This window comes from Octodon degus, unplaced genomic scaffold, assembly GCF_000260255.1.
Source record: "Octodon degus isolate 3935 unplaced genomic scaffold, OctDeg1.0 scaffold00083, whole genome shotgun sequence".
NCBI classification, from domain to species: domain Eukaryota; kingdom Metazoa; phylum Chordata; class Mammalia; order Rodentia; family Octodontidae; genus Octodon; species Octodon degus.
Window position 1 is genome coordinate 8,876,493 of NW_004524659.1, and position 22,971 is coordinate 8,899,463.

Here is a 22,971-nt window from a genome sequence, read left to right on the forward strand (position 1 = left end):
AAACCAACAACATGGCCCTGCTGTGCTCACTGGTTGCCAGCTGGACAGACTCAGCCAAAGAGGCGGTGACAAAAGCCAGCGGGATTGCTGGGAGTGTAGCTCAGTGTGCCCAAGGCCCGGGGCTCAATCCCCAGGACCACAAAACAAAGCATGCTTTTCATGGCAAGGTGGGGAGGGCTGTTTTAAAAATCTGACTATCAAGTTGTGATAGCCCACCATTGAGATCTAGGATCTTTCACATGTGGTGGTGCATACAAGGTCCCGGGTACTCTGGAGGTGGAAGGAGGATCACAAGATTGAGACTGGCCTGGGCAATTTAGCAAGATCCTATCTCAAAATTAAGAATTTGGGTTGATGCCACATGCCCGTAGTCTGAAACAGACGGGAGATTCAAACTCTTTTCTGCCAGGCATTAAAAAGACTTCAGGTGTGGTACATGCCTGTAATCCCAGCATTCAGGAGGCTGAGGCAGGAAGATCACTGTGAGTTTGAAGTCAACCCGAACAACAGTGAATTCAAAGCCAATCTTGACTAAATAGCAAGACCCTGACTCAAAACTTACAAAAACCCAAACCAAAAAAAAAAAAAAAAAGTGCAAAATTGGCCCAGTGTGATGGTATACACCTATAATTGCAGTACCTGAAAGCCGAGGCTGGAGGATTGCCATAAATTCAAGGCCAGCGTTGACTACATAGTGAATTCAAAGTCAGCCTGAACAGCATAACAAGACTTGTCTCAAAAATAAAATAAATTAAAATAAAATAAAATATTGACACTATTTTATATTTTGAAAGTCTTTTTAATGCCTGGCAGAAAAGAGTTTGAATCTCCTGTCTGTTTCAGACTACGGGCATGTGGCTTCAACCCAAATTCTTAATTTTGAGATAGGATCTTGCTAAATTGCCCAGGCCAGTCTCAATCTTGTGATCCTCCTTCCACCTCCAGAGTACCTGGGATCATGGGTATGCACCACCACACCTGAAAGACCCCAAATCTTAATCATGGGATGACTCACAACTGGTAGTCAAGTTTTTAAAACAGCCCTCCCCACCTTGCCATGAAAAGCATGCTTTGTTTTGTGGTCCTGGGGATTGAGCCCCGGGCCTTGGGCACACTGAGCTACACTCCCAGCAATCCCGCTGGCTTTTGTCACCGCCTCTTTGGCTGAGTCTGTCCAGCTGGCAACCAGTGAGCACAGCAGGGCCATGTTGTTGGTTTAGCTGTTTCTTTATTGCTTGTCTCCTTCTGCTTATGTGAAGGGTGTGAGCTCTGTGAGTTCTGTTCACCACATCTCCATTATCCATCCAGGGCCTGGATTTAGTAGGTACACAGTAAGTACTGGTTGAGTGAATGAATGAGAAACAACTTTCTAGTAGTGTTCAACAGATGAGATACCTTTTGTTTTTGTCTTTTTGAGACAGGGTCTCACTGTGTAGTTCAGGCTGTCTTTGAGCTCACTTTGTAGCCCAGACTGGCCTCAGACTCTTGGTGATCCTATCTCAGCCTCCTAAATGCTGGGACTGCAGGCATGCACCACCATGCCCAGCATTGGAACATATTTTTGGGGCAGGATCTTGCTCAGTCATACACACAGGACTTGAACTTGCCATTCTCTTAAAGGTTAGGATTACAGGTATGTGCAAAGGTGCCCAGCTGAAAATAATATTTTTAGGGCCATAGGAAATTGCTGAGGGTGTGTATAGGAGGTGCTATAGGTGTTACGGTTTGTATCTAGGTGTCCCCACAAGCTCTCATGCAGTCATGGGGTGGCTTCTGGAGTATGTAATTGATTATAATAGTGTGGATGCTGCACCCGCCCTGGGACAGGTAATATGCCTTACAATGTAAGGAGCAGAGAGAGGCTGGCTAGCTGCCTGAGCTGATGTTACCCCTTTTGCTCTCTGCTCTTTGCTGCCTCCATGAATGAACGCCCTCTGCCCTGTGCCACTCTGCCTTGCAGCCAGCTGAGTATGGACTGAAACCTCTAGTACCTGTGAGCTAAATAAACCTTTCTTTCCCTAATGTTGAGTGTTGGGTGTTTGTCCCAGTAATGAGAGAACAGTAACTGAGACAATAGGTAGGATTTAATGTTTTTGGTAGCAGGAATTGAACTCACAACTTTGTGCTTGCTAGGCAGGTGCTGCAACACTGAGCTATCTCCCTGGCTGGTTAGGTAAATTTTGATACTCTAAAACAGAACTCAAGATCCAGTGTAGTTAGAATTTTATTTCTCCTACTCTGGTGTGGTGGCGCACACTTGCAGTTATAGCACTCCAGTGGTCGATACAAGAGGATTTCAGCAAGTTCAGGGCCAGCTTGGGCTGCATGGTGAGTTCAAGGCCAGTCTAGACTACAGTAAGTCCTTGACTTATGAACATTCAGGTTGTGCACTTTCACCGATATGAACAGACCTCAAGTCAGTAGATGCAAACAAATCAAATAAGTAGGTCACATGTCGGCTGGACACTTTTACCGTTGTGCTGTTGTGTCTTTCATGTACAGCACAGCAGCATACAGTGGGACAGCATTCAGAGCCCCGGATGTCCAGAAGCAAGAAGAAAAGCAGCGGTGATGTGCAAGCACAAAGCAATATACACTGGACATTTGTGTCCAAGGTATCTTAAGACTCACTTTGTTAGGCTTATGAATGAATCTGACTAACAAATGTTCTCCCAGAACAGAACTCCTTTGTAAGCCACGGCTGACTGTACACAGTGAGACCCAACCTGAACTTTTTTTTCCCCTTTGCTCCCATAGCAAGACAAGCATCACCAGTTCAGGCTGGTAGTGAAGTTTCCTAGTGTCAGGTACTCACCCTGCTTTAGCTATGGCAGGCACCCGGACCTGTGTGGTCCAGGATGCTTCCCACTACCCCCGTGTTCCAGCCAGGGGGAGGAGGAAGAAGAAATGGATATTCGGGCTGGTGAGATGGCTCAGTGGTCTAAGGCACCTACTTAGAACAAACTAAGCTAAACAAAGCACAGGGACCGCAGTTCAAACCCCCAGCACCGCATGCCAGCCAGCCCCGCCCCCTGGTGGGCTGCGCTGGCCACACACACAAAATAAATAAATAAATAAATAAAGTTTAAAAAAAAATGGATATTCCTTCTGATGTTCCTTAAGACTAAGTTTTAGTGTATATGCTGCTGAGACTTCACTCCGCAGCACCGCACTACGTCACTCCTTCAAAGCAAGTGAACCAAGAGGTGCAGGCATAGCCTTACTGACTAATTTAGTCTCCCCTAAAGACCATTTTCTCTTTAGGAACTTTCCAGGGGAGAGTAGATGTATAAAGCAAGTGAAGGAGAAGCATAAGAAAAAGTAAATAGCACTGAACAAGGCAAGCTTGGCAGAGCTGGGGAGATAATTCAGCAGTCTAAGCGCCTTTCTGGCAAACCCAAAGACCCAGATTCAATCCCAGTTACCGCATGCTGTCAGAGCCAGCCACCAAAACTGGGAGTGGTGATACATGCCGGTAATCCCAGTGCTAAGGGGGCTGAAACAGGAGAATCACTATGAGTCTAAGCTGGATAGTGAGACCCTGTACCAAATACATAAATTAAAACAGCTCCTTTGGGTCCTTTCCAAGATGATGAAAAAAAGAAGGAACAACAGTCCTGCTAAAAAGGGCCATGGTCATGTGCAGCCTATTTGCAGCACCAACGGTGCCTGGTGCGTACCCTAGGATAAGGCCATTAAGGAGTTGGTCATTCGGAACATGCTGGAGGCCGCAGCTGCCAAGGACACTTCCGAAGCGAGGGTCTTTGACAGTTATGTGCTTCCCAAGCTGTATGTGAAGCTGCATTACTATGTGAGTTGTGCCATTCACAGCAAAGTGGTCAGAAATCTTTCTCGTGAAGCCCGTAAGGACCGAACTCCTCCACCCCGATGTAGACCTGCTGGTGCTGCCCCATGACCTCCGCCAAAGCCCATGTAAGGGGAGCTGGGTCTTAATGGACTGAAGAAAACTCTCTTGAGAAAGAATGAATTACATTTTATACTTTAAAAAAATACAGGGGAAACAACCCACTCGGGCCCCCCTCCTGTCCCTCTCTCGGACAGGAGCTTTCTTTCCCTCAATAAATATATTCTGCTCATAAAAAAAAAAATACATGAATAAGTTAATTAAAACAAAGAGCTTAACAGTCTAGTGAAGAAAACAAAGAAACTGGAGTAATAAATGTTGTAATCAGGGCCTGAAAGGGAAAGGAATATAGGACATGTAATTTATAGAATTACTTTAGAATATTTATTTATTTATTTATTTATGGTGGAACCGGGGATTGAACTCAGGCCCTTGCGCTTGCACTTATTCTACTGAGCCATCTCCCCATTCTACTGACCCCTACTTTAGAATATTTAGCCAAGGGGTCAAATGGAAAAGTGTGGGAGATATATTCACGCGCTAGAGACCCAACGAATTGAGGTGATGGGCTAGAGCTGAGGGGCTAGACCCCACTGTCATGTCCTCCACAAGTGCAGCTGGAGGTCCAGAGCCATGACAATGTCTCACGTAAGTCTGTATCAAGGAGCTGCCCTGGAAAGCTAGAAAGTCTGCACCAGCACGACAAAGGATCTGTGCCAGCAGGCTGAGGGATCTGCACTGGAGCCAGGAAACACTGCTCAAGATAAGGACTAGAGCTGCCCTGAGAAGAACCGCAGGCATCCTGACCTCCTTCAGTGATGAGAACAGCGAGTTCATACTGGGAAAACCAGCGCAACGAACTTCTCCAGGAGATTCAACAGCGCACCATCTTCCCCACCAGAGCCAGGAAATGATGTTCCAAGTAAGGATCAGAGCTCCCCCAAAGTGAACCTCTTTGCCGTCCTCAGAAAGAAAACCAACTCAACCCACCTCTCCAGGAGAACCAACAGCACCCCAGGTTCCCCTCCAGTTCTCTCTCTATGCTGTTGGCAACAATCCTCAGATGGACCCTCTGAACCCAGCACCCACCGATTCAGTTCAGCTAGTTGTTACAAGTAAGCCACCGGTTGTGAACTCACCACAATAAATAAACTACATAAACCAGGCATGCACCACCATGACTGTAATCATAACACTCTGAGAGGCAGAGGCAGGAGGACTGGAAGTCTGAGCCCAGCCTGGGTAATTTGTGGTTTAGTGAAACCCTGTCTTAAAATAAAAAAAAAGAGTTAGGGAATATAGTTTTATTTCTGTTTGTAGACTCTGAGTTCAAACCCAGTATCACAAAGCAACAAGTAAACCCTACCTAACTAGCAGGTGTTGAATGAAAAGAGCAGTGTGTGGGGTGGGGATTAAGTCAGAGATCTGAATGGTCTTTCCCTCTTTCCTGAGAGCATTAGGTGGATAGATGTGAGCAGCCCAGAGGTCTGGCTTGAGGTCTTGGTTCCAGAGAAGCACCCACATGAGCCAGAGAAGGCTTTAAGGACACTGCGTGCTTTGCAGCCTCCTTGTCATGTCCAGGTTCAGCTGGGAACATCTAGCTCAAGCTGCTTGGGGAGCTTCACCCATTCTCCAAGGGATGGAAGGGAGGACAGAGTGGTGACAGGACTGATCAGCACAGACTAGGTGGCTGGGGTGAGAAAAAAAATTTTTTTTTTGGAAGCAAGGTTTTGTTGTGCAGTCCAAGCTGGCCTCAAACTCACAGCCATCCTCCTGCCTCAGCCTCGTGAGTACTGGGATTACAGGCGTGTGCTACCATGCCAGGCTACAAGCAGTTCTGAGGATGAAACTGGCAGCGTCACCCGAACTTTGGGTGGGTGTGGACCCAGGGAGGCCTCCCTAGAAAAGGAGACTTCTGAGCTCACACGAAAGCCTGTGTAAATACACAACTGAGTAAAAAACAACAACAAAAAAGGAAGAGTGTTCCAGACAGAGGGCACAGTTTATGCAAAGACCCAGCAGCGAGTGCGCCTGAGGACTGGACAGAGAACTGAAGCTGCTCAGTCTGGCAGGGAGGGTGTGGCAAGCAAGGAATCCAGATGAGTCACCACCAAGAGATTTATCATAAGCCAAGCCCAGGTTCTGACCCGGTCCTGCCACCTTCTGTGACCCTCGTGTTCAACTTCTTTCCTGCTCCATCTTGCCTCACACACAAGACTTGAGTTGCACCCTCTTGGCCTGACCCCAGCAAGCCCTGAGGAAGGATTCTACTACTGCAGCTTTGTCTGTTACGTCTCATTATTTGCCCTATTACCATATTAATTCTTGAACAGTCATTGCTTGAGGGTGGTGGTTAAGGGTTAGGGAGCCCAGCTGCCTGAGTTTAACCTCAGAGTTAGTTTACATTTCTATAAAATAGGGATAATAAGTGGCATCTATCCCACTGGGCTGCCATGAGAATAAGTCAGCTGAGACATTGGAGACGATGGGGAGATGGCTTGGCAGTTATTGTTGTTATTATTATTATTGGTGGAACCAGGGATTGAACTCATACCCTTGCACTTACCAGGGAAGCACTTATCCTACTGAGCCATCTCCCCGGCCCTTTGTCATTATTATTTAATGGTGGAGTCCAGAAAATGGAACGGGCACTCACAGGTTGGAGGACAAATAAAAGGATCTAAAAGCAGCTTCTGCTGTGGTTTCCCTCCTCCTTCCTCAGGGACCTCTGGAAGTCTGGCTTCCCTGTAGTCCCTGCACCGTGGGAGGCTCAAGCAAGATAATCGCAAGGTTGAGCCCAGCCTGGGCAATTTAGCGAGACTCTGCCATTCATTAGTAACAAAGGGACCAGGTATGTGGGTCAGTGCGAAGGTCCTGGGCTCCGTGGCGCACACCTGCAATCCCAACACATGGGTGGCTGAGGCAGGAGGATCACCATGAATTCGAGGCCCCCCTGGGCTACATAGTGAGTTCAAGGCTATCGCAAATTTATAGTGAACCCTGTCTCAAAAAAACTTACCGAAGGAAAAAAACAAAACCATACTAAAAATAGGTCTAAGTCCAAGGACTCTTCCCGTATCCAGGGTTCTCTTTAGAGACTGAGAGACACTTTAGGATCGTTCAAGGAAAAAAAAAAAAAAATCTCTCAAGCCCTGACCTGGCAGGAGGTGCAGGGTAAGGGATGCAGTGGGAGATGGCACAGGATGACCTTCGTAGGCCGCCAACGCGACATCCAGATTGACAGCCACGGGCTGCTTGCTGCAGGGCTACGGAAATCCAGCCTAAGTAGCCTCAGTCCCTCTCGCAAACGCGGGTGTGTGCGCCCAGTTGTGGGCCAAACGGAATTCGCACCCTTTAGTTGCTGTTTATCTGAACAAGACCCGAAGGGCAGTTTAATAAATCCTTTTGGGGCGGACTAAAAATTGCCAACTGGGACCTGGTGGAGCCGGCCTTCCGCGAGAGAGGTCATGCTCTAACGCTCCAGGCTCATTCTGAAAGGTCCGGGAAGTCCTAGCGCAGCCACTAAACCTGGGCGGGGCTCGAACCTCCTCCGGCGCCGGAAACGTTCGGGGCGGGGCCGCTGCGCCCGGACCCGTTACGTAGGGCGAGGCCGTCGCGCGCAAGCGCAGTTCGTAGTTCAACGCCGGTTCTAGGACCGCGCGGATGACAAGAGGGGCGTCTCGCGGGGTCTAACCCGGGAGCTGCAGCCTGAGTCACGGCCCCGCCCTCCGGAGCCGGACGCTGCGGGAGGCCCGGGAGCTGCAGACCGCCGGACAGCAGGACACAGAGCAGCCGGCCGCGGGACGCACGAGAGAATCGGTGAGTGTGCAGCCCATACTTCCTTGCACCCGCAGCCCCCCTACCCAGCGAGACCCTACGGTCCTGGTTTCTGGGATTCTCCGAGATCCAAAACGCCAGGCCTGTACGGCTCTCGTCCCATCTCGGGGCCTCCTCCCTGCCTCTGGTCTCATGACCCGAAGTGCAAGCTCTCATAGATCTAAAACACATGCTGTAAGTTCGTTCTTGAGGCACTTAGAACCACAGTGCCTAGATCCGTGCCCCTACTTCTTGTGGGAACCCCATTAACCTGGGCTTTCGGAGCCTCGATTTTAGCCCAGTGCTGAGAGTGTCTAAATGCTCAAATCCACACCCAGAACTTCCTAAACCCCGCCCTGGGGCCTCCAGGCCGAAATCTCTTATCTGAGCCCTCAACCTGCCAAAGACTCCTTCATTCCGTGCCGGAACTCTGGATCTAAATTTGAGCACCTAGACACTGAATACTTCTGACATCAATTTGGGACCCCATCAGGAGAACCTCACATCTGTACCTCCGCCTGTTCCCTTTCCCCTTTGGTACTGGGGATTGAAACCAGAGCTTTTGCACCACTCTACAACTCCAGACCCCCATCCCTCCCCATTTTTAAAACAAGTTGTGACTAAATTGCTCATCCTGGGCTCAAACTTGGCGATCCTCCTTCCTCAGCCATTTAAAGTGATAGAATACAGGCATGCACCACCACGCTTCTATCCCTATCCTGAACGGTGCTTGTGCCTGCACTTAATCCAGGGCTCCTTAAATCTGATGGGTACTTTTTAGTCCCCAAGGTGTGTGTGTGTGGGGGGACTCAAACCCGATCTTAAATTCCTGTCCAACCTACCCTAGCACAACCTTCTGTCCGAAGCCTAGACCCCTAGTCTGAGCACCTGCTTCCACCCGAGGCCTCAGATTCTTCCTCTGCATCCAACCGCTGGAAATGCATATTTTTGCTAGAGGGAGTGGGTTCAGGGGTGAGGCGGCTACCTGATCCCATCTTTCCTTTCAGGATCGCAGCCATGTTCCTGGTTAACTCGTTCTTGAAGGGCGGCGGCGGCGGCGGCGGCGGGGGTGGCGGTGGCCTGGGCGGCCTGGGCGGGGGCCTGGGCGATGTCATCGGAGGATTCCTTGGCGGGGGCGGCGGCGGCGGCGGCGGCGGTGGTGGAGGAGGAGGCGGTGGTGGCGGCGGTGGCACAGCCATGCGCATCCTGGGCGGAGTCATTAGTGCCATCAGGTAAGGCGGAACCTGCTGCAGGTGGCTCCAAGGAGAATAAAGTAAGATTAACCTGGAGACTGACCTGGGAGCCTTAACTGGGCTGGCCCAGGCGGAGAGGATGGCCTGGAGGGCGGATTCTGTGGAGGCTGATGTTAGATACGGGGCTGGGGCTCTGCAGGGGTGTGGGCGATCCGAGCCTCTGCGGGTCAGTAAGTGGGATGCGGGACCCGAGGGCCGGGCCGCGTCGGGAGGCGGGGCTTACCGTGACTGGGCGTGGCCTCCCTTGGCTAACTTCAGGATTTATGTTAAACCGTAGGAGTCAAGGAGTTTGGCGACCCTTCATGGAGTAGGACTTAACTGGGGTACCCTGGGGGCTAATGAGGAAGTGGGTGCAGGAGAAGCCAAGGGCTCAAGAGGAAATAGTCCAGAAGGGGCTGGGCCTCCCTGGAACTGGCTGGGCTGATGGAGAAAAATGCCTTGATGGATGGATAGGGTGGGATATAGCACCAAAGTAGCCGTGGTCCCCAAGCAGTGATCTCTCAGAGAAATGGAAGCTCGTGGAACTAGAGCAGGATGTTGGGAAGAGAGACACCTGGGAAGGGGAATGTTAGAATAGGGTCTTTGAGGAGATGGGCCCTGGGGGAGATGAGGCCCTGGGAACCAGGAGCAGGGCTTTGATAGTGAGTCCTGGAAGGGGCGGGGACTATTGAGTCTAGGTGAGATTTCGGGTTGATCCAGACATCAGCTGATGAATGGATGCACCTTAGCTGGTGTGGATTCTACTGTGGGTCTGGGAGGACAAGTAGAGTTGGCATGGTAGAGGGAGAGAAGACAATTGTGGATTGGGACAGATGGGGAAGAACTGGGGAAGGCTGGAAGGACCGAATAAGGAGCGTGGGGGCTGGGATTTGAGGGGTTGGAGTCCCAAGTTCTATTGGCGCTGCCTGTTGGTGGCCCCGCCCCCCAGCCTAACTCCCTCTTGTCTCCTCTTAGCGAGGCAGCTGCGCAGTACAACCCAGAGCCCCCGGTAAGCTGCCCTGACAAGTAGACTCCCCCTTCTCTTTCAAAGATTTTTCAGGCTCCACCTTGGTTCCTAGACAATCCGTCTCTCTTCTGAAATTCCTCTGCTATTAAATCTTCCCTTTACAATGTCCTTAGCCTCGGTTCTCAACTATTACTCATTCCCATTCACCGATTACCCCTTATTCTTCTAATAATCAGGCTGCCTAGCCCACCCTGACTTTCCCACTTAGGGTGCTTGGATGTGGGGAGCCAGAGCTCATCTCTTGCCCCTGCCATAAGCTCTGTTTTTCCTGTAGCCCCCTCGTACCCATTATTCCAACATTGAGGCCAACGAGAGTGAGGAGGTCCGGCAGTTCCGGCGACTCTTTGCCCAGCTGGCCGGAGATGTAAGTAACCCAGAGTCCAGAGTCCCTAGCCTTGTCCTAAGCCTTCCATGCATCCCCATGGTCTTCCTTGGCACATATGTGCAATGACCATAACAACCCCAGAGTTCCCATTCTTCAAGACTGTGCCTCCTCTGAGCTGCTCTTCTGCCTACAGGACATGGAGGTCAGTGCCACAGAACTCATGAACATTCTTAACAAAATTGTAACCCGACGTGAGTGACCAGGGTCAAGGCCTGGGACAAGTGTGGTGGGAGAGGGCTGGGGTGGCTGTGATCGCTGGCCTCTGACCTTCATCCTGTTCGCCACAGATCCTGATTTGAAAACTGATGGTTTTGGCCTGGACACGTGTCGAAGCATGGTGGCTGTGATGGATGTATCCTTTGGGGCACAGGCTGGGAGAGATCCTGGGTGGAGGGGGTGTTTCTGAGAGTATGTCGGACGGCCAAGGTATGGCTTTTACATCCAAAGACATACACAAACATACATCAGAACACATAGCCACCTACAGGCATGTAGTGATAAGTAACATCAGCTAGAACTTAGGTAAATGAACTGAAGCTTTAGGGATATCTGATGGACAGATGTGATAGTAATTATTACACTACTTTTTTTTTCCCCCCTATATTTAGGACAGGGTCTCCAGGGTCTCACTATAAAAATTGGACTCATAGTGATCCTCCTGTTTTCAGCCTCCCAAGTGCTGGGATTATAGGCATCGTGTCACCACACCCAATCTCAATCGCTGTCTCAGTGCAGGGCCAGTATGGCATGCCAGGGATAGAACCCCGACCTCTGTGCTCTGCCTAAGCAGGCACTTTAGTCTGCTGAGCTATCAGGTCGTCCTGTTATTACAGTACTTTTGAGTTTATTTTCTTTCTTTCTTTCTTTTTTTTTTTTTTTTTTTTTTTTTGAGGCAGGTCCCACTGTAATTCAGGCTGGCCTAAAACTCTAGCCTAGGCTGGCCTTAAACTCAGTGATTCTGCTCCTTCCGCCCCCTAAGTGCTGGGAATACACATATGTACCATCATAACTGGCCTCAGTACCATTAAGAAAAGAAAGTTAGGGGCTGGGGAGATGGCTTAGTAGAATAAGCACTTGCCTGGCATGTGCAAGGGCCTGAGTTCAATTCCCGGTTCTGCAAAAAAAACAAAAACAAGGAAAGAAAGTTAACTAGTGGTATAGAAATTAGGATCCAGGTCTTTTAGACTTAGAATTCAAGCTTATCAGGGCTGGGGAGGTAGCTCAGTGGAATAAGTACTTGCCTGGCAAGCACAGAGTCCTGAGTTTGATCCCTGGTATCACCATAAAAAGGAATTCGGGGCTGGAGAGATGGCTCAGTGGTCTAAAGCACCTACTTGGAACAAGCTTGGCAAAGCACAGGGACCACGGTTCGATCCTCCAGCACCACATGCCAGCCAGCCCCGCCCCCTGGTGGGCTGAGCTGACCACACACATACACACACACTAAATAAATGTAATAAATAAATAAATAAATAATTAAAAAAAAAAAAAAAGAATTCAAGCTTATAAAATTTATATGCACCTGTATATACATACAATACCCAAGACAAGAGCACACCTTTGTACATGGTATATAAAGGAATGTGTATAGGAACACGTGTGTGCTTGCACATGAGCCAGTTGTTAGCTAATCCTGGATACATGAAACCTAGCGCACAGCATAATACAGGCTCACACATAGGTCCATGTCATGTGACCAAACAAGGATTACACAGGGTAAAGTGATCCAGTTCTGTCCCTCAGCTGGGCTACTGACCCCTGTGTCTCAGTTTTCTGGTCTAACATGAAACAAGTGATAATTGTTACAGTGAACTGGAGCTATGTACAAAAGCTTTCCACAGGGGCTGGAGAGATGTCTCAGTGGTCTAAAGCACCTACTTGGAACAAGCTTGGCAAAGCACAGGGACCGCGGTTCAATCCCCCAGCACCACATGCCAGCCAGCCGCGCCCCCTGGTGGGCTGAGCTGGCCCCACACACACACACACACACACACACAATAAATGTTAAAATAAAAAAAAGAAATTTTTTTAAAAAAAGCTTTCCACAGTTTCTGGCACACAGTAAGTTATCTGTTGTGGTTGCCATGGCTTTACCCAGGTTTTTTAGCTTGGAACCTGTCCTCCAGGAATTCTGCAGGGCTGGTGTCCAGAGGACTTAGTAAAGTGAAACTCCTGAGTAGCTTAGCAGTTATTTAGCTTTTAAGCACAAATCTAGCAGCTACTTTCTATCATTTTATTCTCTTAATTTTTTTTTTTCAGAATCGGGAATTGAACTTGGGCCCTTGCGCTTGCCGGGGAAGCGCTTATTCCACTGAGCCATCTCCCCAGCCCCTTTTAATGTCTTTTTAAGATAGGATCTCAACCCATTAATATTATACACTGCTAGACAGTGTTAGATTGTTTAGTTGAATTCAAACACCTATAGTATTTAGATGCCAATAGAATATTCACCTCTGACAGGACAAAAAAAAAAAAGGATACAAAGGAAAGATCATTTTGTATTTTTATATATAAAATAGGATAAATTTACAGCTACTTTTGCTTAATTCAATGAGAAGAAAGAGGTGTATTAACAGTGTTTGGACAGGATATCCTGTCTGCTTCTTATACTATGGATAACCACTAAGAAGATATCAATGTACAGTGTATTGACTATCAAAACTGTCTTATTAATCAGCTGTGAAACTGTCTCATTCATATTTATTTCTCAGTAAAAAAAAAAAATATTAAAAAAAAAATAAGATAGGATCACACAGTGCTGTCCAGGCTGGCCTTGAACTCACTCTGTGGCCCAGGCTGGTCTCAAACTTGAAACAATCCTCCTGCCTCAGCCTCCCAAATGTTGGTATTATAGACATGTGCCTCCATGCTGAAATTTAAGGCAGAGTTTGAGACCAGTCTGGGCTACCAAGTGAGCTCAAGGCCAGCCTGAACTGCATAGTGTGAGACCCTGTCTCAAAAAGACACACACCCACAAAAAAAAAAAATTACGGCAGTTTTTTTGTTTTAACATGTCCTAAAGTTTATGGTAGTTGAGTTTCTATTAGAGATTTTATGAATGAGAACTTACCAGTAAGTAAAGACCTTGTAGCTTGGAGAAGTGCAATATAATTTCCCATGTTACATACAAAGAGAATTTTTGTTTGGAAATATATGTAGATACCAGAGTGTGGTAGCACATGCCTGTAATCCCAGCACTCAGGAGGCTGAGACAGGAGGACTACTGGGAATTCAAGACCATACAGGGCTGCATATTGAGTTCAAGACCAGACTGAATTACAGAGCAAGACCCTGTCTCAAACAACAAAACCCCAAAAGACAAACTGTAGACACACAATAAATAAAGCTGGGCTGAAGCAGGAAGATGGTTGTGAGTTTGAGGCCAGCCTTGGCTATACCATGAGTTCAAGGCCAGTCTGTGCTACCCAGCCAGACCTTGTCACAACAAGCCAAAAAAAAAAAAAACCAAACCAAAAACTAAAAACCACACTCCAGGTGACATGATTAAAGTGCCGAATAGGGGCCAACCTGATAGCTCAGGGAACTAAAGGGTCTGCTTAGGCAGAGCACAGCAGCCGGGTTGATTCCCAACATGCCATGCTGGCCCTGCCTCCGGGGTGTGCCAGGATGATTGAGACTGGGCGTGGTGGCGCGTGCCTGTAATCCTAGCACTTGGGAGGTTGAAAACAGGAGAATCGTGAGTCCACTCTACATAGTGAGACCCTGTAGCCCCATAGACCCTGTCCTAATTACAGAGAAAAAAAAAAAAAGTGCTGAATAAGAGCTGGCATTTTAGCCCAGATTCCCTGGTCTGCAGTATTGTCATCTACCTATGGCAGTGCAGTGCACACACCTGTCATATTGTTCTTTTATCATTCATTTTGTTCTTAACGACTTCCTGCCAGAGTGACACCACAGGCAAGCTGGGCTTTGAGGAGTTCAAGTACCTGTGGAACAATATCAAAAAGTGGCAGGTGTGTGGCAGCCTTTGGAACTCTAGCACTCAGACCCCAAGTCACAGAGCCCCCATGTTCCATGGTGCTCAGTCAGACTGTCCTGTCTGTCCTCACAGGCCATCTACAGACAGTTTGATGTTGACCGATCTGGGACCATCACCGGCAGGGAACTCCCAGGGGCCTTTCAGGCAGCAGGTAGGCCTGGTCGGGACCTCATTTGCTTATGTTGGGGGAGGGATGATGCAGCTGCACTTGCCCCTGCATCCTGGAAATGCGAGTGGGTTGGTCCCTCTGGCCCTCACACCTGAGGGGCTAAACCATTCCCAGGCTTCCACCTGAATGAACATCTCTATAACATGATCATCCGGCGCTACGCTGATGAGGGAGGGAACATGGACTTCGACAATTTCATCAGCTGCTTGGTCAGGCTGGATGCCATGTTCCGTGAGTGCCGCTCTAGCTCTCTTCTTGGATGGGTATTTGTCTACTTCCACGGGCCAAGCTGTCCTCTAGCCTGACCTGGAGGTGGACAAGGCTAGGGGTGAAGCAGTGACCAAAATGACCCCAGTTCTGTCCGTCCTGGAGCTCACGTTGGACTGTCTGCTGACAGTCACCAAGACTCATGTGGCCAGTGTCTGAGATCCTAAGGGAAGCCTAGAGGCCTTTCCAGACCCAGGAGACAACCAACATGCCCTTGAGGTCAGGGAGGGTGCTATAGGTAAGGGCCTTTGCAAGGAGAGACCTATAAGATAAATAAGTTAAACCCAGCAGGGGGACAGGGAAGAGAGTTGCAGGTCAAGGAACTGACCCATGCAGGGGCCTAAAAGAAAAGGAAATGGTGCTTTGGGTGCTTTTTGGTGGACTCTAGTTCAAAGAGTGATGGGACTGGGGATGTAGCTCAGTGGCACAGGGCCAGCCTGGCAAGTGCAAGGTTCTGAGTTCAGTTCTTGGTACCAAGAGGCAGAGCCAGGGATACAGCTCAGCAGCATAACCCTGCCTGGCAAGCACAGGTCCTGAGTTCAACCCTTAGTACTGCAAAAAAACAAACAAACAAAAACAACAACAACAAAAAACACCACACAAACAAGAGGAGACAGAGTCATGAGGACTTTATTTTTCTGTGGTGCATGCAATTGCTAGGGCTTGAGAGGCTAAACATGAATTCTACCACTGTGAAAGCTTTTTTCTTTTTTGGTACTAGGAATTAAATGCAGGGCCGGGGAGATGGCTCAGTAGAATAAGCACTTGCCTGGCAAGTGCAAGGGCCTGAGTTCAAGCCTTGGTTCCACCAAAAAAAAAAAAAGGAATTAAATGCAGAAGTACTCTACTGCTGAGCTATACTCCCATCCCATCCCTTTTTGTTTTGAGAAAAGGACTTGCTAAGTTGTCCAGGCTGGCTTTGAACTTTGGATCTTTCTACTTCAGCCTCCTAAGTAGCTGGGGTTTCAAGCCCATACCACAGCAGGGCCCCATGAGGGCAGTTTTAAGCATTAATGTACTGGACCCTTAAAACATCCCTGAGGGCCAGTGTAAAGGTACTGGGTTCACTCCTCAGTACTGGAAAATAGAAAGTAAAATAAAATAGTTGATTTATAGAGAGCACATTAAACAGTGGTTGGCATGGAGTAAACACTCAATGAAGCACTATTATTCTTTTGTAGATTTTCACTTATCCTATAATGCAGTCCCTCCCCCACCCCTCACCCTCCACCAAAACCTTCCTTTCTCCTCTAGGTGCCTTTAAATCTCTTGACAAAGATGGCACAGGACAAATCCAAGTGAACATCCAAGAGGTAAGAAACCCCATCAGGTGTGAGTGCTCAGTTCTGAGGCCCCCCTCCCCCAGTCCGGTGGCCTCAACAACCCTGGCCAGGAGCTGGCTCTCCTGCCTTCCCTGCTGCTCACTGTGCCTTCTGTCTCCAGTGGCTGCAGCTGACCATGTATTCCTGAACGGGACTCACGCCTGCCGCTGCGCTCAAGGAGCCACCATGGACCCTTGGTCTCTCCCGGGGCCGATCCTATCTGCAGTCATGTCTGCATGGCTCCCACATCCACGGGCCTTTCTTCTCCCAGCCCTTGGCACCCAGCTTCTCGGACCACAGCCAGGTCCCCGTGTGCCCCAACATGCCACGCCCTGAGTTGCCCTGGCTCTGAGACATCCTAGTATGCTCTGCCCAAGGGTCACCACACCCATCTCACACCCTCTCCATTACCTCTCCTGTACCTGTGCCAAGCCCAATACTCATGCTGCTCCCATGCCCCAAGGGCCATCGTAGTTCCGGGAAGATCACTTGTCCCTGACGCACTCCTTCATAGTTACCACCCAGGCAGCCAAGTAAACTCCAGCCATTGGGCCGACATACCCCAGTGCCTTTGCCTGTACTCTGCTCCAGCAGGCCAGGCCCAGGAGGAAATAAATGCGCCCCAGTTGCTACTCCCTGTGGGATCTGACTTGTGTTCTGAGGTGAGGTGGTTTGGGCTCTGGGGAAAAGGGGGTCCTATAGAGTGGGTGGGGTTGGAGGTGTCTGCATGCCTGTCTTGGGGCTGCCGGATGTACTCCTCCACCCCCACATTTGAGTATGTATGTGTTCCCTAGATCTTTATTTTTTTTTTCTTAATATTCAGACAGTATCTCTAAGTTGACCTGATGGGACATTTGAACTTGGATATCTCTTCACTTCTGTCCTCTGCATCTTCTTATATGGGGTTCCCCTGAGTTATAGCCTGGTTCTCTTTTTTTTTTTTTTTTTTTTCTTTTTCCTTTTTTTGTGGTACCAGGGATTGAACTCAGGACCTCGTTCTTACTGAGATTCCTCATGTGTTTTTGACTGTTACAGCCAAATCCCAGTCCTGTAGGGGCTGCCAGTGCCCCTGTCTGTTCCCAGGGCCATGTACCCCTCCACCCCCACACTTGAGTTATGTGTGTGTTCCCTAGATCTTTAATTTTTTTTTTTTTTTTTTAATATTCAGACAGTCTCTCTAAGTTGACCTGATGGGACATTTGAACTTGCAGTCCTCTTGCCTCAGCTTCCCTCAGTGCTGGAATTATATGTGTGCTACAGGTGTGCACCATTGTACCTGATGTGTTTTTTCTCTTTTTTTTTTTTGGAGTACTGGGTGTGGGTGCTCAGTTGAGCCTGGGCATAGAGGTACATACCTGTAACACCTGTAATCCTCACATACTGGAGGTGGAGGCAGGAGGATTATTTTGACTTTGAGGCCAGCCTGAACTACATAGCTAGATCCTATCTCCAAAAAAAGAGGGGGGCCTTCAAACTGAGCTGCATCCCCAATCTTTTTGAGATGGCCTTGCTAAGTTCTCTGGGCTGGGCTGGAATTTGCAGTCCTCCTGCCTCAGCCTTCTCATAGTGCATGTCCCCTCCCCCAACCCTCCAGCTTCAGGATTTGGATCAATCTGTCCTTCCTTGGTTCAGCCTTCGTGGTGTCCTGGGCCAGGCTCAGCATCCTCCTCCTCTGCTTTGTTCCTCTGCAGAGGGAAGGGCTGCCACCCTGGGATACAATGCCCTGTCCCAGTCATGGACACCACTGCAGGTCGCCAGCCCCCGGAGCCTAGATTAGCCCAGGGCTGCTGTTTAGAATCTTCAGCAGAACCCCAAGAGGCAGCAACAACCAAGGAGTAACCCTGGGCCTGCCTGAGGGACCAAGGGCAGCAGACATCCCTGGCTGGCAGGAGGGTGGGCTGGGACTGGGACACACACACACACACACACACACACACACACACACACACAGCTAGGTTGGGTTCTCAAGTCTGCATATTTATTGTTTGTCTAGGTCCTCCAGGCTGCTTGGTCTCACTTCTTGTGGGGGAAGGAGGCCCAGCCCAGGCAGTACAAGCTGTAGGCGGTGCCTAGGAAAGGAGTGAAAAACACGGAATGAGACCCCAATACCCAAGTCCCTATCCCATTCCCTCCCCAGCTCCCAGGCTTCTAAGCCCCTCTGCAGGTTCCTATCACCGGCCTGGGGCCCAGGTCCGGTGCAGGAACCAGTTCCCCTCCAAACAGGGCTCCCGGTGGGGATTTCCCCACCCCCATCCTGGCCCTTGCATTCATCAAGGACCAGGCTAGGAGCTTAAGGGGACAGGAACCTAAATCCTGTGTAGCTCTGAGCCTAAACGTCACCAGCCTGGACCCGGCCACCCCATTCTCCGCAAGCTGCTCAGGTACATCAGCCTCCCCCCCCCCCACTCACCCCCCAGAGTCAGCACCATGGTCAGTCGGTACAGGAGTTGGTCGGCAGTCCCGCCTTTCAGATGCACAGGGAGATCATTGTTCTCCTGGATACCGGGTTGGGGAGGGGTCGGTGAGGAGAGAGGTGCCGACCGCTCCCCAGACCTGGACCCTAGATCCGCTGGGAGGCCCAGCCCCTCTCTCCATTCGCTCCACCCACCTGGAAGAGTTTCTGTTTCTCTGCTACACGGTTCTGGAAGCGGTGCCGGGCACTGGAGCTGAAGGAGCGAATCAGAGCCTGGGAGACCTGTAGGGGGAGAGGCGGTAGGAGGTGGAGGGGTGTCCCCAAGTGGGTCCTGCGGGGGCAAGTGGTGCTGACAGGTGGGCAGGGTCTCACAGGCAAGATCTGAATTGCTGAGAGCAGGGGCAGGGGAGGGCCTCCTGTCAAGAAGAGGCCCAGACCGGTACAGTGGCACAAGCTGGTCATCCCAGCACCAGGGAGTCTGAGCGAGAGAAGCCCTTATTGTTTGTCTAGGTTGGAGACCACACTGGGCAATTTAATGAGACTTTGTCTCAAAATAAGAAAGGTACTTGCAGCACTTGGGAGGCTTAGGCAAGAGGATCGATACGAGTTTGAGGCCATTGCTGAACTACTGTCTAAAAACAAAACGTACAAAAAAAGAAAAGAAAGGGTCGGGGATGTAGCTCACTGCTAAAACCCGTGGTTTAATCCCTGGTATGAGGTGGGGTGGTGGGGAGTGAAGTAGAGGACACATGGAGTGAGTCCAGGCTGGAAGTTGGCTGGCTGTCTAAAAGGGGAGAGGACCCAAAAAGATTCCCGTTTGGGGAGTCCCAAGTCCTGAGGTGCTAAACTGGGTGGTTGCCAGGTCAACATGAGAATAGTGGGCTACAGGGATGTCGAGATTTTGGAGGTTCCCTCAGCACTCTATAGTTACCTAAGGAATCTTGGGTAGGAAAAAGACACGGAGCTACATGCGGGTAATTTCAGCACCCTGGGAAACTGAGGCAGAAGGATCTCTTGGCAAGTTTGAACTCAGGGGGCGGGCTGGCTGGCATGTGGTGCTGGGGGATTGAACCACGGTCCCTGTGCTTTGCTTAGCTTAGCTTGTTCTAAGTAGGTGCTTTAGACCACTGAGCCATCTCACCAGCCCCAAGAGCGATCTTAAAGTAAAAATGTTTAACAAATAAAAGGCTGAGAATGTGGTTCAGTGGAAAGACTTTGGGTTCAACTCCTAGCTACACACACACACACACACACACACACACACACCCCTCCAGGATAGGGATAGGGGTTTTCAATGTTAGAGGAACCCTGGCTGAAGGGAGAGCGGCTCTGGGCCACGTTAGCTTGGGCCCTGGAGTAGAGGTCCCAGGCTGCTTAGCAGGGATCCTGAGGGGGGCTCACGTTCCAAGGCTCCCCGATCCGATCCCGCACGTGTCAGGAGTCCCGTGTTAAAGCCAGGGTTTCTCAACTGGGGTCCCGGCCCAGCCCGTGGGGGCCCTCACCGGTAGGGCCCTCATTCTGCGTCGTCCTGCGGCTGGAGTCACCTCCCCTCTCCGCCAAGGACACACACTGCCCTCCCCTCAGGGTAATCCCAAACCACGCCTGCTGTGACCGCCTTGCAAGACAGCTGACAGCTGCAGGAGCAAGGCCCGCGGTGTGCGTTGGGGGGTCGGGTTTGTCCAGTGGGGCTCAGGGAACACATGACTCCGTCCTGCGCGGCTGCAGGAGCACCTGGCTGCTCTCACCTCACAGTTCTGTCGGCCCAAGGGGACCAGGAGAGAACCGCAGTACTGCGGTGACTGTGGGATTTTTCCTGGTGAGGTTACAGCTCCCTCCTGGATCTCTGCCTCCCTACCAGGCTGGGAGTGGGGAGTATGGATGGGGGCTGGAGACAGAGGTAAACCAGGATTCAGCCTCCTTGTTCTATTTAGAGCAAGTGCACTTCTAAGCCTTATTTTTGTATTTATGGGTGTTTTGTTTTTGTCTTTTTTGCTTTTTGCTTTTGTGTTTGTCTTTTTGAGACAGGATCTCACTAAGCAGTTCAGGCTGGCCTTGAACTCACAGTGTAGCCCAGGCTGGGATCCAACTCAGCAATTCTCCTGCCTCAGTCTCCCAAGTACTGGGATTACAGGTGTATGCCACGATGGAGGGCAAAAATAATGTAGTTAAAACCTCTCTTGAAAATATTTTCAGGGGCTGGAGAGATGGCTCAGTGGTCTAAAGCACCTACTTGAAACAAGCTTGGCAAAGCACAGGGACCGCGGTTCAATCCCCCAGCACCACATGCCAGCCAGCCCCGCCCCCTGGTGGGCTGAGATGGCCACACACACACACACACACACACACAATAAATGTAATAAATAAAAATAAATATTAAAAAAAAAAGAAAGAAAATATTTTCAGGGCTGGTGAGATGGCTCAGTGGTCTAAAGCACCTACTTAGAACAAGCTTAGCAAAGCACAGGAACCACAGTTCAATCCCCCAGCACCACATGCCAGCCAGCCCCGCCCCCTGGTGGGCTGAGATGGCCACACACACACACACACACACACACACACAATAAATAAATGTAATAAATAAAAATAAATATTAAAAAAAAAAGAAAGAAAATATTTTCAGGGCTGGTGAGATGGCTCAGTGGTCTAAAGCACCTACTTAGAACAAGCTTAGCAAAGCACAGGAACCACAGTTCAATCCCCCAGCACCACATGCCAGCCAGCCCCGCCCCCTGGTGGGCTGAGATGGCCACACACACACACACACACACACACACAAAGAAAAATTTAAAAAAATTTTTTTTTCAAATGGTGCCATAGTGAGTTTTCTTCCTTGGTTCTGCTTCTGCAGATCTGGGGATTGAGTCCTGGGTCTGATGGATGCTGAGCAAGCCCTCTGCCACCAAGCTACATCCTCAGCCCTAAGAGGAACATACAGGGAACTAGAACATTATCTTTCATTTCAAAGATAGCCTTCTTCTATTGTTAAACATTTCACAATGGCTTTGGCTAAATATCAAGGTTTGTTAGGTTTGTGTTCAGGGAACGTGTTGTATGAAACACACTCATCCAGGTAAGGGATGGGAATCATGGTACCTAGAAAGTGACGTCCTAAAACTTGGCACTGTGGCGACAGAAAAACTGCAGAAACAAGATTGCTCACTAATCTTGCTCTAGTCTTGCCCTGTGAAGTGTGGTTATAAACTGTCCAGCCCACCTTGCCTGAGACTAGATCATGAAAACCTTGGGCCAGCCAAATAGCTCAACGGATTAAAGCACCTGCAAGCAGACACAGGGGCCGGGGGTTCGATCCCCAGACCTGCCATGCAGGCCGTGCCAGCCCCGGGGCATGCTGAAATGGCAATTGAGACTGGGCATGATGGCAAGCACCTGTAATCCCAGCTCTTGGGAGGCTGTAAACAGGTGGATCACTATGCGTCTGATCTAGTAGTGAGACCCTGAATACCCTGTAGACCCCCAAAATACAACAAACACAAAAAAGAAAAGAAAGGACCTCACTGAAACCTGGGTGTTGATGGTGCATACCTGAAACCCCAGCGCTCCTGGAGACTGATGCAAGAGGATCACAAGTTCAAACCTAGGTGAGCAATTCAGCAATTTATTTTTATTTATTTTTAGTGTTTTTTGTTTCAAGGTCTCACTATGCAGCGCGGACTCATAGTGATCCTCCTGTTTTCATCCTCCCCAGCACTGGGATTATAGTTGTGCACCACCATGCCCAGTCTTGGTTGCTGGCTTAGTGCTCCTGGGGGTGGGGCTGGCACCACTTGTGGTGCCAGGGGTGGAACCCCAGTCCCTGTGCTTACCTAAGCAGGTGCTTAGTCTGCAGAGCTATCTCACTGGCCCAGTTTAGCAACTTGGACCCTGCTTCAACATTTAAAAATTAGCTAGGTGTGTGATGCACTGGGAAGGCTGAGATAGGAAGATTGCTGTGAGTTGGAGACCAGCCTGAGCTACAAAGTGAGTTCAAGGCTAACCTGAACTGCATAGTGAGACCCTGTCTCAAAAAGAACTAACTAAATAAATAAATAAAAATTAAAGGGTAGGGGGTGCCTAGAGAGGACCCTTTGTCATTTCACCCCTAGTGCACCACCTTTAAATTATACACTTTGTCCAGTTCTGCTTCTATCTGGCTGTCCATGCCTCAGTGAACCTACGTACCTAAATAAACAGTTTCCCTGGGTCCTTCATGTCTGAAGCTTTGTTACCTAAAACACTGACTATATTCCGAGGTCCTTTCTTTTGCTACTGTGTGCTTTGTTATGCAATATCAGCCGTGTACCATGCTGCGAAGTACAGAGAAAGAACTTCAAGACCTGTCTTCCAGCAGCGGACAGGAACCTTATGGCTTTATAGAAAAGGAGGACAAAGGCGAGGGTTAGGAGTTTACATAGCTGGGGCTTTGCATAAAACTGGCAGCATAGATAATCGTGGCCAAAGCCTGGTCTGGTTAACTC

General features: G+C 49.5%; 2 protein-coding genes across 3 annotated transcripts; one reads left to right on the plus strand and one right to left on the minus strand.

Annotated features, from left to right (window-relative positions):
- Nucleotides 1-7,518: 7,518 nt before the first annotated feature.
- Capns1 (calpain small subunit 1) lies at nt 7,519-16,737 on the plus strand. Of its 2 annotated transcripts, XM_023721603.1 has the most exons (11): nt 7,519-7,684; nt 8,689-8,913; nt 9,889-9,922; nt 10,215-10,304; nt 10,459-10,516; nt 10,613-10,677; nt 14,231-14,299; nt 14,398-14,476; nt 14,609-14,725; nt 16,016-16,074; nt 16,205-16,737. In XM_023721603.1, the coding sequence occupies exons 2-11, from the start codon at nt 8,699-8,701 to the stop codon at nt 16,229-16,231; spliced, it is 813 nt and encodes a 270-aa protein (XP_023577371.1). In that variant the 5' UTR covers nt 7,519-7,684; nt 8,689-8,698; the 3' UTR covers nt 16,232-16,737. The 2 variants fall into 2 exon arrangements, with proteins under 2 accessions (XP_023577371.1, XP_004636814.1); XM_004636757.2 differs by lacking the exon at nt 7,519-7,684 and having other exon boundaries at nt 8,684-8,913.
- A 1,302-nt stretch (nt 16,738-18,039) lies between these two features.
- On the minus strand, nt 18,040-20,091 carry LOC101585075 (cytochrome c oxidase subunit 7A1, mitochondrial). The gene is made up of 4 exons (XM_004636758.2): nt 19,999-20,091; nt 18,692-18,778; nt 18,494-18,578; nt 18,040-18,152 (listed from the first exon to the last, which is right to left on the minus strand). The coding sequence occupies exons 1-4, from the start codon at nt 20,011-20,013 to the stop codon at nt 18,097-18,099; spliced, it is 243 nt and encodes an 80-aa protein (XP_004636815.1). The 5' UTR covers nt 20,014-20,091; the 3' UTR covers nt 18,040-18,096.
- Between the last annotated feature and the right edge of the window lie 2,880 nt (nt 20,092-22,971).